The sequence below is a fragment of the Zootoca vivipara genome, chromosome 7 (genome assembly GCF_965207765.1).
Source record: "Zootoca vivipara chromosome 7, rZooViv2.hap1.1, whole genome shotgun sequence".
Lineage (NCBI taxonomy): Eukaryota > Metazoa > Chordata > Lepidosauria > Squamata > Lacertidae > Zootoca > Zootoca vivipara.
In genome coordinates, this window is record NC_142590.1 from 39,922,672 (window position 1) to 39,941,905 (window position 19,234).

The following is a 19,234-nucleotide window of genomic DNA, read 5'->3' on the forward strand; positions in this document are numbered from 1 at the left end:
ACATCATGCAACAGAACGCTCAGTCCCAGTGCCAGACTGCCACTGATGCTATTTAAAAGAACACAGAGGTTCTAAACTGTTCTAACTGTTAGAGAGAAACGAGTAACGTAGCTACAAAAAGGAAAGTAGCAGATCAAGGAGCTGAATCATCCAGAATGGTAAGTGAGCAACAAGAGGAAGTGGAATATTAAACTGGGCTAATGTTGTAACAGTTAAAGGTTTAAAAAATAAGTCAGTCGCTAGTAACAAAAAGCGGGGGGCAATTTCTTGTTGCAACACAACATAGGACCTCCAATCCCCTTTTCTCTTTCACATTAAAGAGCAGGTATTCACTTGCCTCGGGGATGGCAAAAACCTCTTCTGCCTGCAACATAGCTGCCAAGTTATCCCTTTTTTTAAGGGATTTTCCCTTATGCTGAATAGGCTTCCTCGCGAGAAAAGGGAAAACTTGGCAGCTATGGCCTGCAACTCATTTTGGAAATAGGACCATGAACATTTAACTAGGCAGCAGTGTTGGGGCTAACCAGTAGGGCCACAAAACAGGACCCCTCGTGGATAGGGTAGCAGTTTCTGTATATTGGAGGTGGGAACGACTGATATGATCAAATACTACTTTGTTACCAAAAAAGGAGATAATCATATTCCCCTGCCAATCCACTACACAGGTTCCCAACACGCATACTAACTCACAATGTTACTGAGAATCAATATTACTGAGAATCGAGGCCTAGTTAGCAATACTTATTGCACATGTGTATTAAATTAGGATGCATTAGGTGTATTAAATTAGGATGAGGTAATGATGGACATGGGATGCAGGTGGCGCAGAACCACAGAGCCTAGGGCTTGCTGATCAGAAGGTCTGCGGTTCAAATCCCTGCAACAGAGCTCCTCGGTCCCAGCTCCTGCCAACCTAGCAGTTCGAAAGCACATCAAAGTGCAAGTAGATAAATAGGTACTGCTACAGCAGGAAGGTAAATGGCGTTTCCGTGTGCTGCTCTGGTTCGCCAGAAGCGCCTTTGTCATGCTGGCCACATGACCTGGAAGCTGTACGCCGGCTCCCTCGGCCAATAACGCGAGAGGAGCGCTGCAACCCCAGAGTCAGTCACGACTGGACCTAATGGTCAGGGGCCCCTTTACCTTTACCTTTTACCCCACTTTTCAGCCAAGAAGTCCCCCTACCCACCAGCTTGCCTGGAAGACACAGCACAAAAGGAAAGAGGAAGGGGGAGGCAAGAAAAGCAAATTTAGGTGCCAATTCTTAAAGTTCAGTTGTAGTATAATTATGGAATATATTTTTTTTATCCTTTTACTTATCCTCTATCCTCTTTCAGTGTTTCTCATATAACCAGCTCACATGTGCAGTTGCACTAATATGAAAAAAAACTATCTAGAATTTGTGGGAAATGATTTATTCTTCATGTTGTGATGGCAGGTTATCCAGAAGCTTTTTGATTTTCCAAAAGGAGTGAATCAAACACACACACCCCAATGGCACCTTCCATGCTGTTGCTGATCAAAAATAATAATAATAAAAATCTGTGTTAGTGGATAAAAAAAAGATAATGAAATGCCTAATGGTCCTTCTATTCTATTTCTTTCTTGGCTGATTCATGAATGTAATTCTCTCAATTACACTGAAAGGACTGCAACAAAGAACAGCACTTCTGTTTTCTGTCACTGGATGGAAGTACTGAATAGTTCTTAGAAGCCAGCCAATCCATCTTCCAGGAACAAATATCACTAAGTATTAAGGGTTGACATTTTCATTATTTGTGTAACTGGTTCTTTTTAAAGGATATTCACCACAAATGACATTTTTTAACAAAATAGATCAATAGATCTCAAATACCATCTGCTTATCAACCTCCAAGGTCATCTTAAAATAATTAACAAGGTCATGTAAAATTATTTCCATCTTTTTCTGCCTCAGTGATTCTCCGTTCTTTTAAATATTACATACAAAAGTATAATTCGTCTGGCTTCATGTAAGCCCCCTAATATCATTTTTCCCTCTCTTGTTGTTAACTCAGTTCTGAAAAAGAAAATGAAACCCTTTGCAGGCACAAGTTGTAAGACAAATTCTATAGAAATAATATATTGGGTTAAAGTAAAAGGTAAAGGACCCCTGACAGTTAAGTCCAGTTGCAAACAACTCTTGAGTTGCGGCACTCATCTCGCTTTACTGGCCAAGGGAGCCGGCGTTTGTCCACAGATAGTTTTTCCGGGTCATGTGGCCAGCATGACTAAGCCGCTTCTGGCGAAACCAGAGCAGCGCACGGAAACGTCATTTACCTTCCCGCTGTAGCGGTGCCTATTTATCTACTTGCACTGGCATGCTTTCGAACTGCTAGGTTGGCAGGAGCTGGGACCGAGCAATGGGAGCTCACCCCGTCGCCGGGATTTGAACCATCAACCTTCCGATCAGCAAGCCCTAGGCTTAGGTTTAGACCACAGTACCACCCGCATCCCAATATATTGGGTTAAGTTAGGTTAAATGCATTTGCAGTGGGGAACTTCAGGAAAAGCCACCTTAATAATAATAATACGTAATAATAATGGGACAATACATTGTTTTATAAGGCATGTTAGGGAAACTAGTTTTTTCTTCAACAAATTCTGTATTTTTAATTTTTAATCATTATTTTATATACAATCAAGGTGACCAGAGAGCTGCTAGTACAGATAAACCTCTCCCCTCCCCACAAATGTTTATTGGCATGTAAATAAAAATCAGGCCTTCTCTTTACCAGGCTATTATATTTCATATCTGAAACCTCTTGAACTATGTTTCCACCACTATGTGGTGGATGCACTGATCAGCAGTTGGCCTGGTTTTGCTTTGTGGACTGAGAACGTCAGTCTCTGGGATCAGGCTTGCCCCTGCTATAACTATAACTTTCTGATTTCAGAAACCTTATGAAGTGGCGGGGGATTAACTCTCCTGATCTCATTGTTTTTTGTGTTAATATGTTAGAACCAGTGTGACTAAATGGACTCAAATGAGAATATTGCGAATGAGAGACAGCCACTGAGGGTGACATACAACATCAGCCGAAAAGTGTACAATGAAGAAGAATTCCAACAAGATCATGACCAGAAGATTTATGCCACATCCGCCAGGGAATTTGAAACCCCTCCAACGAGGCGGAAAATCCAGTGCAGGTATTGTAAACTGGGACTCCTATCCCTTTGAAGATTACCATTGACACTTTATATTATAAGTGAGCAGCAAAAGCACTGAACCCAATAGATCCCCATTTTCTGTATATATTAGAAATGTTAGCACTATTTATAAGCTGTGCCTGTAGAGCTTACACCATGAATAAAACACATAGTTAGACTGAAATTGCAGACAACTACCAATCCTTGAGCTATGTGGAGAAGAGCCCTTTTATGTAAGGATACAATGTAAGGATCCCAGAACTCCTCCTGAAGCAAGGCATTCAGAGGAGAAATAAATAAGTGCTGGGAGAGAGAAAAAAATGCAATGGAATACAGAAAGCACCCTGGTGGTTGAATCCTTTGCCTCTGATATCCATCCCTCTTCCTGCCTGCAGAGCTAAACTTGTCCAGGGAGTGGCCCAAGGAGAGGAAAGCAATGAAATGGCATGGATAAGGACTAGATCAATAGTGGCAGGTGATGAATTCCAAGACCAACATCAGACATTTCAAAACTCTGCCTGCAAATGGCCCCGTGGCTCAAAAGGCCCATCACCACCACTGTAGCTCCTACTGCTGTAGCTTCATTCTGCAGCTGCCACTCGCTCACCTCCCTTCCTCCCTACAAATGTATTGTGAGCTAAGAGAAGTACAGTACTGTAGTTGGGGAAGGGGGAGAAATAGGATTCAATTCGTATTTAAAGCCAAATGTATCAAATTCACGCTTTCTGAAACAATATGAGAACTGAAGCAGAGCCATCCTTCCTAAAGTTGCAGTTCTCCAACCAAGCAATATTTACAAAAATGCACCTTAGGGGGAAATGTGTAGAAGAATCAATATGTTAATAAAATAGCACACCAAAATACATTATATTAGGATAAATTGCTTGCAAAAAAAGTGTATATTAGTTGAAACTGCAGGTCAAAATGTGTTTATTTGGGTAAGGTTCGCACAATTAAAAAAAAACATTTTCCAGATAAACTGATGCACATTTTTGGAGGGGACCCTTAAATTTCACATATGCACTTATGGAGTCAGAACTGTCAGTGTCATCTCAATGAAGATGTCAACCTAGTGTGTGGCAGCTGTGAAAAAAGCAAATTCCTGCTGATAACACATTGACGGTGTGATTGTTTTTGGAGTACTGTGTACAGTTCTGGTTCCCTCACCCCTAAAGGGATATTCTGTAGAATTGGAAAAGGTTCAGAAAGGGGCAACCAAAATGTTCAAGGGATAGAGCAGCCCCCCCCCACCCCCCACCATGAGGATAAATTAAGTTTGATGATTTTTTGTTTAGAGAAATGGCAAGTAGGAGGAGGCATGACTGAGATGCATAACATTATGCATTGTGTAGGGAAGTGGAGAAAGAAAAGTTTTTCTCCCTCTCTCATAACACTAGAACTTATGGACATCCCAAGAAGCCGGGTGTTGGCAGATTCAAGGCAAACAAGATAAAGTACTTATTCACACAGTGCATTGTTAAACTATGGAATTCACTCCCATAAGAAGCAGTGATGGCCACCAACTTGGATGGTTTTAAAAGATTAGACAAATTCATGGGGTATACGGCTATTGGGGCTACTAACCATGAATACCAGTTGCTGCAAACCAGAGGAGAGTGCTCTTGTGCTTGGATCCTGCTTGTTGGTTTCCTACGGGCATCTGGTTGGCTACTGTGAGAACAGGATGCTGAGCTAGATGAGCCAATGGCCTGATCCAGCAGGTTCTTCTTTTGTTCTTACGATGTTTATGTGTTCAGAATTTCTGTCTCCTGGAATGAAACCCTCACTTTTTTCTTTATCTTTTTCGCAAACGGATGTAAAATTAATATTAAGTTTAACACAATTTAAAGGCATCAGGTATATTGGCATTTGTCACCAAACATAAATGAAATCACAGGACTGAGAAGTATTAATCCACAAAGGTGCTGATCTAGTTAGCGGAGAAAGTCACCCAATTAATGAGTTGCAAAGCTTTTTCTTAGAAACAGCGCACTTCAATTTGTTTCAGATTCTCGTGGCTACTCTTCCGGAAGTTCATTCTCAATGTGTTTCCCTTTCTAAACTGGCTTTGTTCATATCGTGTCACTGAATGGATTTTAGGAGACATACATGCTGGCATAAATGTAGGGATGGTGCAGATTTTTCAAGGTAAACAAGCTGTCTTTATTATTTATTTTTAGTTCTCTCCCCTTTCCCTTAGGAAATATTTAAGAGTTTCCACCCTTGGATGATAACACAAGCTTAAAAAGTATTAGGGCTGGGATGGTGAAACTGGGGTTCCCCAAATGTTGCTAGACTCCTGCCCCTATCTGCCCCAGGCAACACAGCCATTGGTCAGGGGTGATGGGAGCTTGGTCCAAAAACATCTGGAAGATTGCAGGTTCTCCATCTCTGCCCTGGAGTCCCCCATATGCAGGGCTGGTCTGCCCATGAGGTACGGGGAATCAGTCACCACAAGGTGGCAGGCTCCAGACAGCTGGGAGGGGCACTGCTGGTGCCAGCATGTGGTTGTTGTCCCCACCCCACGCCCTCTTCCCACCCATGCACCTGCCACACACTACCTGCTCCTCTCCAGCTTCCTTTGAATACCTGGGCAGAGGAGGAGGGGCATTTTCAGTTTTGCCTGGAGCAGCAAAACATCCTGGGCCAGCCCTGCCCTTACCTCACTCCAGAGGAGAAGTAGTCCTCTGTTTGGCAGACTGTTCCCTCTGCCAGAAAATATGGAAGCTAGAGAATCTTCTCCTTTACCGCTCCTTGACTCCTAGGTGATAAGGGGAGTCATTAAACGTTGTGCTACTCATAATTTTATTTGTGTATGGCTGACGGAGAAAGCCAAACCGAGAGGGAGGGCAGATCAATGCTATAAGCACATCCAACGTGTATTTGAAGCACCTGACTTTCCTTCAAAGAATTTTGCAAACTGTGGTTTCCCCATCAAACAGCTACAATTTCCAATGCCCTTAAGAAATCACAGTCCCCACGCTTTTTTGGTCATGTGCTTTTAATGTGCATTAGCTGAGCTTTAAAGGTATGGTGAAAGAGAGGCCAAAGAGACTCAGGAGGGAGAAGAAGTGGGCTTTGGAGGCCAAAAGAAGACCTTACTTTAATTGCCCAACTAGGAAGCCTGCCAGGGAAGTTTCTTTATTCACTTAAAGAGGGCATGGTTGCCCTTATATTGGAACCACAGCATACACGGAGGGGAGGGGAGGTTCCTTAATTCAAATTAGAACCACCCCTTCCACTGAAATTAGCCTTAAGGAAAAACTCCTATTGAGACCATTGTAAAGCACTTTGCGCACAGAAAAGTGCTATAAGAGTAATTTATCACTTATACTAGGCTTGGCTTGCTTGCAATACTTAATGAACTTTCTGCTTTGACACAATCCATCTGATACTTTTGATACATTACAGTATTTGTAAAACACATTCTTTCAGGGCTATCGGGAATAGTGATAACCGGACTACCGCTACCAGTTATCAATAGTTTTTATTCTTCATTTTGCTGCTCTCTAGCATATGTCATATTTGGAACTTCACGTCATATGTCCATTGGTGAGTACTGTTCTGATCGGCTATTTTAGTCTTCTAGGGAATGTACTGTTTGCCAACAGAGATTGTAAACTTTGTTTTTATTAATCTAGGGCCACATCCATGTGGGTAGGAGGTTCTTTGCTCTAGCAGAGGCTTCTATCAGTAGAAGAAGAAGGGAGGAGAATTTTGCTGATGGCCTGTCCTCTCTGTAGCCCCTCCACTCCCAAATTTGCTCCAAAAAATTAGCTGCCGCTTTACTGCTGCCACCAATTCTCATCCACTCGCCCTCTCCCTTTCGGCCACGTTGCAATGCAGCCAGGTGAATGGAGAATATTGTTCCTTGCTCCTCCTGCCAATGTCCACTTGCTTAGGGGAGACAGGCAGAAGAACATCAAGGAGAATGAGCAACAGAGGCAGGACCAAGGAGTGCCAGTGGGGCATATTCTGGGACGTAGGCTTCTGTAGGTGTCCAACAATGCCAACCCTGGACAGTAGCCCTGTAGAGCCAGGAAGGGGAACTTCTTGCCTATGAGCGGAATACAGCCCTCTGGGCCTCTTTAACCAGCCTTCAGGATTCTTCCCTAGGCCAGACCACTCACTGGTCCTGTTCTGTGTACAGTGGTACCTCGGTTTGCGACCGCAATCCGTTCCGCAGAACTGGTCACTCCCTGAATCAGTTGCTTCCCGATGCACGCTTCTGCGTGTGCGCGAAATGCCGATAGAGCACTTCTGCATATGCACGCGCTGCACAGATTGCTTCTGCGCATGCGTGTGCTGTGTAGATCACTTCTGTGCATCTGAGCGCCGCGGAACCCGGATGTAAACACTTCCGGGTCCGCGGTGGTCGGAAACCGAAGCAGTTGCAAACAGAGGTGGTCACAAACTGAGGTTTGACTGTACTCTCAATTTTTGCCTGGCTGGCATTTGTCCTAGATCTCTTATGATGCCTCTTCCTTGCCTACGCGGACAGGTAAATGTGTGTGAAACTTCCAGCTGTTGAAGGGTTGTAATGTGACCTACTGTACAAAGTTAAGAGTGGCATCCATTGCTCAATCCACTTTTGTCTCTGTCCCTGCCCACCATAGGTGTGTGGCCCCTGGAAGGCTGCCGTAAGGGAATGTGGTCCCTGGGCTGAAAATTGTTTCCCCTTCTTGTTGTAATGGAGCAAGGTTAAAGCTCCGACCTCTTGGCAGCCCAGGTCAGTCATATACAGTAGACACAGACTGGCTGTCCTTATACCTTCTGTGCAGGCCAGAACAGTGGGGGTCCAATTGGCATGGGCCAACAATTTTGAGGGCACCTACTCAAATCTCCCCATAGAGGCAAAGGGGATTGAAATGGGGCCTACATTTCCCATCTGATCTGGGCCTGTTACCAGCTTTGCACAACCTTGCTACTGTGAAACCTATTGATGGACATTTTATGCCTTGAGGTCCCTGGTAGAAAAGTGGGATATAAATTTAATTTTAAAAGTGGCTGTTGGAATTGCTTTGTTTTTAGCTTTTGGTTTTCTCCTTCTGTTGGTAACAGGTTCTTTCAGCATTTTGAATGCAATGGTGGCAAATTTTCAGAACACCCTTGATCTCAACTTAAGACTGCCACTTAATGGAACTATGGCCAACTTCTCAGATGCAGCCTTTATGGTCAATTATATGGAAGTATTAACTTTCACTGCATCTACAACATTTTTGGTTGGGATTATACAGGTAGGAAACACACTTGGTTATTGGTTATCATTTCTGAAATGTTACATTTTTCTGCAGAAAGCTTTCTATTCCTTAAAACTGGTTCGTAAAATTAACAATTGACATAGCATATGGCTTCAATACCAGTACATTGGGCAGTTTCAATGTTGTAAGTAACCTCCCCCAAATAACCACATTTCCCTTCCCATGATCCATACATACATTTTATATTGGATGAGAAGAGGCTATGCATGCCTAGGTCTGTCCTCGCTACCAGGAAAGGGGCCACAATTGGGATTCCGGATCCCACATAGAGTTGTATGAATATAGAACACATTCTCACACTCCACTCCCTGTGAGAAGAATATGGACAAGACAAGCAGATCCCTCTTCACTCTTGATCAAATAGGTGGGAAACATGAGAACAGGGCTTATGGTCAGGAAATATACTAACATTAGCTGAGTATTAGATTAGATAGATATCTTGTGCAGATACTTTAAATAGCTGACCATTTTCCAATGCCTTCGTGTTTCTCCTTAGAACTTAAACCAGGGACCAGCAACTTGGTGCCTGCAGAAGCACATGCACCCACAGATGCCCTTCCCTGGCACTTACAGGGTCTCTGGTCCCCCACCATGCTGAAATTATATTGATTCCAACTGTTTGTCTCATTTGCAAATGTCCCTACTTTAGGGTTGGACGTTAAGAGCAGGGTGGGGTATGGATGTGAGTGAGATTTGGAATTATAAGGGAGGGGGGAAGTAGGTATGAGGATTGGGATGGGGGGGGCAATGGTATCCGAGGTTAGATACTGTGTTTCTCATAAAATAAGACGCCATCTTATATTTATTTTTCCTCAAAAAAACCCCACGGTGGCTTATTTTCGGGGATGTCTTATTTTTTTCGAGCGGGAACCAGCAACAGCGCGCTGTGCCGAGCCCCGACCCAGTGGGTCCCGGTGAGAGCCGGCAGCAGTGCACCACGCGGGACCCAGGGAGAGCCGGGGAGCAGAAAATAAAAATGGCAAGGCTGCCCTTGTAACAAAGCACAATAATAATGCTGCGGAGCTCAGCGGGGTTCCGGCCCTCCCATTTGCGTGCTGCTGGGGAGCAGAAGAAATGCCGTGATCCAAGGAGCACGGCCGCGTCAGCGGAGCAGGAAGCAGCTATGGAGGCAGCTGTGAGAGAAGCGGCGGCGGAGGGCCCGGCAAGAGGCGGCTGCACGGGAGCCGCTTCGGGGAGCACAGTGCAGCGCGAAGAGCCTGGTGAGAGGCAGCTGCGGCTGCAGGTGAAGCCCATGATCTGCGTGGGCGACTGGGGGCGAGCGCCCTGAGCGCTGCAGAGGTGGCGAAGAGGCGCCTGATCAGCCCGCCTCTCAGCTGATCGTCGGGAAGCCCCTGCGCCCCCCAAACACACTGAGGCGGCCACGGGGGAAGTGCTGAGAACGCCCAGGAGCGCGGCTGCAGCGATGGTGATCCCAGCGGCTGTGGAGGTGGCTGTGGGCACGCGCCCAGCGCCAAAGCACAGCGGCAGAGATGGCCACTGCGAGTGGCATGAAAAGAAGAAGGCCGCCAGCAAGCGCGCTGTTGCCTCTTGCCGGCTCTTCCGAAGGTGCTTAAGTGCCTTCCTTTCCTTGCCAGACCTGCTCCCCCACAACGGCTTATTTTTGGGGTATGTCTTATATTTAATCAACTCATGAAAAGCCTGCCATGTCTTATTTTGTAGGTACGTCTTATTTTATGAGAAACATGGTAGAAAGAGGTTGCTGAAAAGTGTGGGGGATGGCAACAATAGACTTACTTCAGGCAACTGAAAGGGTGGACTAATTTGGAGACTCTCCAGAACAGTCTCTCCCTGCCTTCCTTGCAGAATGGACAGCTGGGAAAATGCCTGCCTTCCTCTAACTCTAAGCAAGTAATATGGCAACCTTTTATAAGTAGGCTTGGCATTGCAGAAAGTTGGGGTGTACAGCTGGGCCTTAAAGGTGCCATTTTCTTTCTTTGCCGCTCTTCCTTTTAGCTGTTCTTATGCTGCATTGGCTTGGGATTTGTCACAACATATCTATCAGAAAGTCTCATCAATGCTTACCTCACTGCAGCAGCGCTACATGTTATTATCTCCCAGTTCTCCTTCATTTTTGGGATTGTAATTGACTTCCATTCAGGACCCTTGGCATTTTTTTACGTGAGTAAATACAGCCTTTACTCAAAGCTAATCCTGTTTCTTGGCAGGGGACAGGGAGATCAGTTTAAGAAGTTGCAAGCAGAAAGTTGTAAGCCACTAGTTAAAATGTCTGTGAATTGACTCCCCCCCCTTTTTTTTTTTGCAAATGTACCAGTTCCCTCCTTGGATGTAGGAATGGGGAAGGAATTGATTCACTTCCCATTTAAAGGCAAATCTACCTTATTTGCCATTATTTGCCCTGCACAGACTTACACAATTTTGCTAGAGTGTTTGAACATTCCCAGTGCATTTACTTGTGTAGAAATGCATGGTGACTGAGGGCTATGCTTTTTGCATCTGATGTAAAGTCTGGATGCACACAGGGGCTGTATGCACAGTCTAATGGCACTGTATAAATGGAAATTAGGTGCAGGTAGGATCCCACTCACTTTTTATATTTTAACTTGGGTCAGTTTCTTTTGGACAATTCCATCTGAAAGTATTGGAGCACCACCAAGTCCCATTGCTCCCAGGGTGGACCTACTCTATGTAATTCCAAGTGTGCATTGACAGAAGTTGTGCATGATAGCTGTTCCAGGTTGTGGGCAGATGGATAACCTTTCTTGAGCCTTTAAAACAGGATTTAAAAAAATAATCCTGAAGCAATGGGTTCAACTTGCAGAAAAGAAATTTCTGACTAAACATTAGGAATAACTTTCTGGCAATAAGGTAAAGGTAAAAGGTAAAGGACCCCTGGATGGTTAAGTCCAGTCAAAGGCAACTATGGGATTGCAGTGCTTATCTCGCTTTCCGGCAAAGGGAGCCGCTGTTTGTCCACAGACAGTTTTCCAGGTCATGTGGCCAGCATGACTAAACCGCTACTGGCGCACGGAGGACCATGACGAGTGCCAGAGCACACGGAAACGCCGTTTACTTTCCCGCAGCAGTGGTACCTATTTATCTACTTGCATTGGCATGCTTTCAAACTGCTAGGTTGGCAGGAGCTGGGACAGAGCAACAGGAGCTCACCCCGTCGTGGGGATTTGAACCGCCAACCTTCCAATCGGCAAGCCCAAGAGGCTCGGTGGTTTAGACCACAGCACCAAGAGGTGTTCAGCAGTGAAACAGACTACCCCAGAAAGTGATGGACTCCCCTTCATTGGAGGTTTTTAAGCAGAGATTGGATAGCCATCTGTCAGGGATTCTTTAGTTGTGATTCCTGAATTGCTGGGGGTTGGACTAGATTAGGGTCCATTCCAACTCTACAATTATTTGGTGGGGTTTTTTTTTTTTGAGAGAGAGAGAAACAGAAACAGTTTGGTAGCTCTTAGATCGCCCTGTAAAGGGATCAGCATGATTGCAGATTCTGAAGTGGACACATGATCCAATCTAGAACATAACCCACCTAGATCAAATCATTTGAGTCTGCTTTTTAGTTCTGCAAATTTCTTCCCCATCCCTGGTTGTGGGACACATGAATGATGAATACAGATTTCTTCTGTTGTAATATACAGAAATGTATAGCAATGTTGTGAAGAAAACACACTTGCCTGCAATTGCTTTATTTTGTGTGTGCATGTTAGTGATTTTCCATATTACTGAATTTGATTTCCATGCTACTGAATTAATTAACCCTTATAAAAATTCCTCCTGCTGAGTATTTTCTTTTCCCCTCAGAACTTGGTGTATTATTGCATGGGCCTCCCAAAAGCTAATTCCACCAGTATACTGCTCTTCTTGCTATCTGTACTAATGCTGAGAGTCAGCAAATGCATTAAGATAACTTACAAACATAGTCCCGTTGAGTTTCCTATGGAGCTTATTTTGGTAGGTACCTTACATTCTTTGAATAAGAAATATGTTATGCCGCACAGACAGTCATTTCCTCACTAGATGGAAAATAACACGAGTGATGTTTTAAGCACAGAACCTGTCCAAAGAACAATATCCGTGAACCTTTGTATTATCTTTAGGCTTTGGTATAGAGAGGAGAGGTTCACCAGCTTCTCTAAGGCTGAAATCCTAGGCACACTTATGGAGCAATTGAAACTACCAGATCTGCTGGCTGGGAGGGGTCAGGATGAGGAGGAGGACACACACCTCTGGTGGAAATAGGTCCGACTCCACACCAACAGAAAATCTGCATGCTATTAGAACCACATCCTCACACTAATGGAAACCATGATAGGAACAAGAGATGCCTGTGAAGACGCAGAAGAGAGATAAAAATTGGGGTGTGCTAAGGGTGCATTTAGGGACAGACATTTTGCCACTTACAAACCCCTACCATTCATGCCTTTGGAATAGGGCAAAACTGAAAGGGCAGGATTAATGAAATTAAACTCTACAGGAGTTGGAAGCTCCACATTACAGGAGCACTTAGGGATATGGCCGTTCTCAGAAGAGATTTGCATAAAATGTGGATATGCATATCCAGATTTAGAAATAGCCACTATAATTTAAATACAGTACATATCGTCTTATTGAGGAAGGTTGTGAACAGGCGGCCAATATGCCTGTTCAGTTGGCTATCCAGGTACCTTCAAGGCTCCTGCTTTCCTTTCTTAAGGTTCTTTATCTCTAAAATCTTACCAGACATCTTTTCAGACACAAAATGGACACACATGGCGACCCTAACAGGGAAGGTGAAGTGGTATTCCTGAGAAATTTCAAACTTTAATCAGAGCATGATGTAGGAATTGTAGGGATGCTTTTCTAATAACTTGGTTAGTATTTTGTTACCTGCTCCAAGGTGGGTAGGTAGGTAGATATTATACATTGTACGCAGAAAAATAATTATAATCTGTTGGATAATTTCATTTTCTTTTACAGATTATTGTGTTTACCATACTTTCCACCCACACCCATATGTACGCTGAATCCAGTATGGGAGTTTTTTCAATGGCCCCACAGAGGTTGGTAATCTACAACTTAATATATTGCTTTATTAAGTACTCTCTGTTGGGAGAGAGGCAGGGGAAATGTGCCCTTGTTAATCCTCCTCAACCTTCCAGCAGCTTTCGATACCAAACCTCTAGGACCACCTCTCTCCATATGAACCTCAAGTCCCCTGCAAGCATCATCTGAGGCTGTTCTTTGTGTGCCTCGTCTATAAGAGGTCCAGAGGGTTGCAACACAAGGGTGGGCCTTTTCGGGGGCAGCTCCCCATTTGTGGAATGCTCTCCCCAGGGAGGATGGACTGGCGCCTTCATTATACACCTTTAGACAACAGGTGAAAAGGTTCCTCTTCAACCAAGCCTTTGGCTGATTAATATGTTTGTGGGAGGGGAGGAAGGGGGGTTTGTTTTGTTTTGTTCTTGCTTTTATTACATATTTTGTGTTTTTATCTTCTGTTTTATGCTGTGAACCGCCCTGAGATCTGCTGATTAAGGGCGGCATACAAATTTAATTAAGAATTAATAAGAAGAATTAATAATAAGAAGAAGAATAATGGTAGTTTTATGCCCCTAGAGTCAGTCATGTTCATGAAAACTTGTATTTATTGTGGTGCTTCCTCTCCAACAACACTGGGTCACCAGGCTAGTTTCTGTTAAAAGTTACTTTATGTTTATTTTATTGATTTTTTTAATTGCAGATTTATTTTAAAAAGCCAACAGAGAGAAAAAACCCAAACAAAAAATAAAAGCAAAATCATCAGCTCACCTTCACAGTGCAATAAACATCAGTATATGCATCTTACACATACAGATCAAGACAATATATGCCATTCAAATGTCTGAATAGATATCCAGATAAAGTTGACATTTATAGAACATGCATTCAAATGCAACAAGGGCATTAAGGTCTGTTTTATAGTAGATGGTGCGTATTTATCCCAGGCCTCAAGTACAAGTCGTTTAGTGGCGACAAGAGCTCATTAAATCCATTTTTGTTGTCCTTCCATTAGGACTTCCATACTACAGACTATAATTTGAAAGTACACGAGCACCCACTAATAAAAAGGATTTTGCCGATACAAGATCAATACAGATGGCAACTTCAGGCCAAAATGGAGAAAGCACTGGACAAGCCCATCTCAAATGCCTCAATAAGATATTTCTATCATTACACCTCCAGTTATTTCGTGCTTAAAAGATTTGTGCCCCATGTTATGGCAAAAGCTTCTAAGTTAGCTAACAATAAAATGATTTCATTGCAGCATTCAAGGTTTAGCTCATTATTCTCATTACAGACATCTCCACCTAGTAGTAAAGGTGTTTGTGTTTAAACAGAAAGAAGAAATCCTTTACCTAAATAAAGCTACAAGGCACTATCTTCAGCAGAGTTCTCAGGAATGCTCATTGAAAAATGAAAAAGGCACTCAGAATCTTTCTTATTTCAGATTTCTGCATCCTACATTTCCTGACTTTACAAACCTGAAAAAGATTTTATTGCACGCTTCATCCCTGGCCATAGTGAGCTATTTTCTTCTCATTTTTGTGGCAAAGAAGTATGGAAATCTTCACAACTATCACATCAGACACACTCAGGTATAAGTTCAATTCATATGCCAGAAACTTTGAGAAGATTTTGTTGTTCAGGGAGATTAAAGCAGTGAAGATTAAGTATAATTTCTTGTAGTTTTGCATGATGACTGCAGAAAGGATGCAGATCTCAAGTTATTACTAGCTCTCTACGCACAGTGGGATATGTTACATGATAATTATAGAACTCATTCACCAGTGTTTGTTAGTTTGTTTATTTAATTGATTAATTTGGTCCTCTAGGCAGCTCACAATCAAGGCTATTAGAAAGGTTTCAAGCAGAAGACACAGCAGATAAAACCATAAAAAGTATCATGTCCCCCCCAAAAAAGGCGGGACTACATTAAATGCTTGGGTAAATTGGATAGTTTTCACTGTTCCCATGAATGATTTTACCTATGCATTCTCCTTTAAGATTTGTAAATGCATCATACTTCAAAAGAAATTATTTTTACCATTGTAATCTGATTGTGATTATTTTTTGTTTACCTCCTATAGGACTTGATGGCAATTGGGCTATGCAATGTCACCAGTTCATTTTTTAAAAGTTTTGCTGTCAGTTGTGCTCTTTCTACAACTGTTATTCAGGAGAAGACAGGTGGAAAAACTCAGGTGTGTTGGTTGATTTTGAAACCCACCGTTTCTTTTAGACCTCTATTGCTTTGGGCAATCCAAAGCATGTTTAATCAGAAACAAGCTCTACTGAGTTCAGTGGAAGTCTGAGTAGGGTTGTTGATGAAAGCTTATTTTTCCCCTCTGTGGAATGTGGAACTAAAATAGCTTCAGAGTCAACATGTATAATCCTATTTAAAATGGAGTGTGGATGTTATTTATTTAATGAAAACAGGGCTTCCTGAGAACTACTTTGCTGTATCTTGACATTTTATTTTAGCTTCTTATATATTGAGAAGTTCTAGTATTGCCTATGTTACTTATATGAAAGGTTTTGGTTGACTTGAGAGCACAGCCACAGTAACATTTTATTATTTATGAAAGTACATTGTACTTTGGCTTTTGTTCCTAAAGGGGGTTTCCAAGGTGGCTTACTCTCCCTGGTCCTTAATGGGGTAACCAAGCCCCTGAAAGACCAGGTGCACAGCCTAAGAGTCATTTTGGACTCACAGCTGTCCATGGAGGCATGGGTCAATTCTGTGTCCAGGGCAGATGTCTGCCAGCTCCATCTGGTACGCAGGCTGAGACCCTACCTGCCTGCAGACTGTCTTGCCAGAGTATTGCATGCCCTGGTTATCTCCCACTTGGACTACTGCAATGCGTTCTACGTGGGGCTACCTTTGAAGGTGACTCGGAGACTACAACTAATCCAGAATGTGTCAGCTAGACTGGTGACTGGGAGTGGCTGCCAGGACCATATAACACTGGTCCTAAAAGATCTTCACTGGCTCCCGGTACATTTCCAAGCACAACTCAAAGTGTTAGTGCTGATCTTTAAAGCCCCAAATTGCCTCGGGCCAGAATACCTGAAGGAGTGTTTCCATCCCCATCGCTCAGCCCAAACACTGAGGTCCTCCTCCAAGAGTTTTCTGCTGGTTCCCTCACTGCGAGAAGCAAAGTTACAGGAACCAGGCAAAGGGCCTTTCAGTTGTGTCGCCCTCCCTGTGGAACACCCTCCCTTCAGATGTCAAGGAGATAAAGAATTACACAACTTTTAGAAGACATCTGAAGGCAGCCCTGTATCAGGAGGTTTTTAATGTTTGATGTTTTTTTTTAGATATGCTATAAGCCACCCAGAGTGGCTGGGGTATAAATAATAAAATTGTTGTTATTATCAAAACATTAAAACAACTAAAGAAAAGAATCCAAAACAGGCGAGATTAAAATATACTAAAAGCATGGTGGAATAAAAATGTTCACCTAAAATACAGCAAAGAAGAGACCAATCTGACTTCCCTTGAGATGGAGTTTCATAATTGTAGTAACACCATCAAAAAGGTCCTATCGCTTGTTCTTGCCAGCTACACACCTCTCTTGGATACCTTATTTCCTATATCCTAGTGCCATATAGTTTAAGACTTTATATGTAATAGTCATCAGCACCTTGAACTGGTCCCAGAAGCAAATTGGTTAACTATTGTATGTGACAGGTGGAATTGGCACATCATAATTTTGCTTTTTGAAGCTTCTGCTATAGATCCAAGACTCTCTACCATGCATCCCCAAACTTCAGCCCTCCAGATGTTTTGGACTACAATTCCCATCTTCCTTGACCACTGGTTCTGTTAGCTAGGGATCATGGGAGTTGTAGGCCAAAACATTTGGAGGGCCGCAGTTTGGGAATGCCTCCTCTATACTATTACATTCTTATCAGATTAATAAAATACCTAGCCACACAAACGGAAATGTCAAGGTTTTAATCTCCATTGAAGTCACCATTTTGAATGTGTTCTCAGTAAGATGGACTGTTGTACCTGATAAAAACTTTGATTTTTTAAACCACTGAGGCATCACTACCAGAACACATTTCTAATGCAGTATTTATTTTTAATTAGCTTGCAGCTCTCATTGGAGTTTCCTTAATGTTGGCAGTTGTGTTAAAGCTGGGAACCTACTTCCAGTACCTTCCTAATGTAAGTTAATGTGAAATTGTGAAATGCTATTTCAGTAAACATTGATTCCACACCTTTGACATATTTCTTTCGTATTCTATTATATAAAAGGCACATCTTTTGGCCATGTAAATGTTAATGTTGGCAGTTGTGTTAAAGCTGGGAACCTACTTCCAGTACCTTCCTAATGTAAGTTAATGTGAAATGCTATTTCAGTAAACATTGATTCCACACCTTTGACATATTTCTTTCATATTCTATTATATAAAAGGCACATCTTTTGGCCATGTAAATGTTGGCACATTCAATGTGTCACAGTTTTGAGGCTATAGGGAAGATGGCTATACCGGTACTGTAGCAGATAGGACAGATAGAGCAGAATCAAACAAGCAAAACATGGTCTTTCAGGACCCTGGACAGAGCACCATGGAAGGCACTGGCTCCAACATTTACACACAGGGGAGCAGATTGCTGAGGCCCTATGAAGTTGGCAGGGGCTTCCTTACTGTTTGCCCACCTCCATTATAAAAGGGCCTCTGTTGGCTCCTACAGCATGGGGAAGGTGTGAACTGCACTGAGACTGTCTTCTGAGTCTGTGGAGTCTGGCAAAGTCACATCTTCTGACCTTAAAGATCCTGAGTGGGGGGAGAGGTGGCTCCTTGATGTTTTTCTGTGACTTCGCAAGTGGCTGAGAGACTGCAGAGCTCATTGCTTCCTTGAATAGCTCTCTGGGTCTGTTTCTACCACATGTAGGGAGAAGCAACTCAAGGGATTGTTGGTATCTCCTGGGATAGTACTATCCACCTTGGGCAGAACTAGGTTAGTGAAAATACCACCTCTGAAATTACCTGAAAGTGGTAGGAGAATTATAATATGTACACATAATGGTAGAGGCTTTTGAGTTATGCAACATGATATATTGATATAGCATTGGCTTGTTAAACAAATAAAACTGTTTGTTCCTACAAAGCCATTTTAAATGACCTGTATATCCTTGGCAAAAGAATAGCCAGTTGTTGTTGTTTTTCCACAGGCTGTTGTGGCTGCTATTGTACTGGTCAACATGTTCCCATTTCTTGAAAAATTTATGGATATCCCTTTCTTGTGGAGGCAAGATAAATATGATTTTGTAAGTGTTGTATGATCCACATGGGGTTGGAGAGGGGAATTAAATGGGGTATCACCTAATATTACACCATGGCAGCAGAGGTTCATTGCCAGTGTAGATGTGCTATCACACATATATTTGCATATACTTCTGCTCAAGATGATTTGGGGATCCAACTAGACAAATTGACAGAGAACTGTTGTCAGATCTCAACATCTCTTTAAAAACAACAACACAGCCATGGGGTGTTCCAGTGTGGATCTGGACCATGGAACTGTGGGGGATGTAACTCTTCCCCCTTGTGACATTTTCCTCACTGCAAACAAAGCTTAGATGTGTATGTAAGTTTTTCCTGGTGGTGTTAAGTAACCACGCCCCAACCAGGAAGCTGTGGTTTAAGGGCTCCCTCCAAACCAGTAATGTATATAAAACCAAGATGTGATGCTGGTTTTGGACATCATGGGAAACTGTGGTTTAAAATGCTAGGATAGCTTTGTCGAAGCTGTGCACGGGAGGAAGGAGGAGGAGAGAGCA

The 19,234-nt window shown here is 43.0% G+C and overlaps 1 protein-coding gene across 1 annotated transcript in view; it reads left to right on the forward strand.

The window, feature by feature from the left end:
* Positions 1–19,234, forward strand: part of SLC26A8 (solute carrier family 26 member 8) — a 32,256-nt gene that overhangs the window by 985 nt on the left and 12,037 nt on the right. Inside the window, exons 2-12 of the mRNA XM_035124056.3 lie at positions 2,978–3,165; positions 5,174–5,313; positions 6,601–6,717; positions 8,227–8,402; positions 10,401–10,565; positions 12,222–12,371; positions 13,377–13,459; positions 14,887–15,034; positions 15,527–15,640; positions 17,536–17,613; positions 18,626–18,721. Of these exons, the coding sequence (XP_034979947.1) occupies positions 2,993–3,165; positions 5,174–5,313; positions 6,601–6,717; positions 8,227–8,402; positions 10,401–10,565; positions 12,222–12,371; positions 13,377–13,459; positions 14,887–15,034; positions 15,527–15,640; positions 17,536–17,613; positions 18,626–18,721 (1,440 nt within the window). The 5' untranslated portion in view covers positions 2,978–2,992. The remainder of the gene's footprint in view (positions 1–2,977; positions 3,166–5,173; positions 5,314–6,600; positions 6,718–8,226; positions 8,403–10,400; positions 10,566–12,221; positions 12,372–13,376; positions 13,460–14,886; positions 15,035–15,526; positions 15,641–17,535; positions 17,614–18,625; positions 18,722–19,234) is intronic.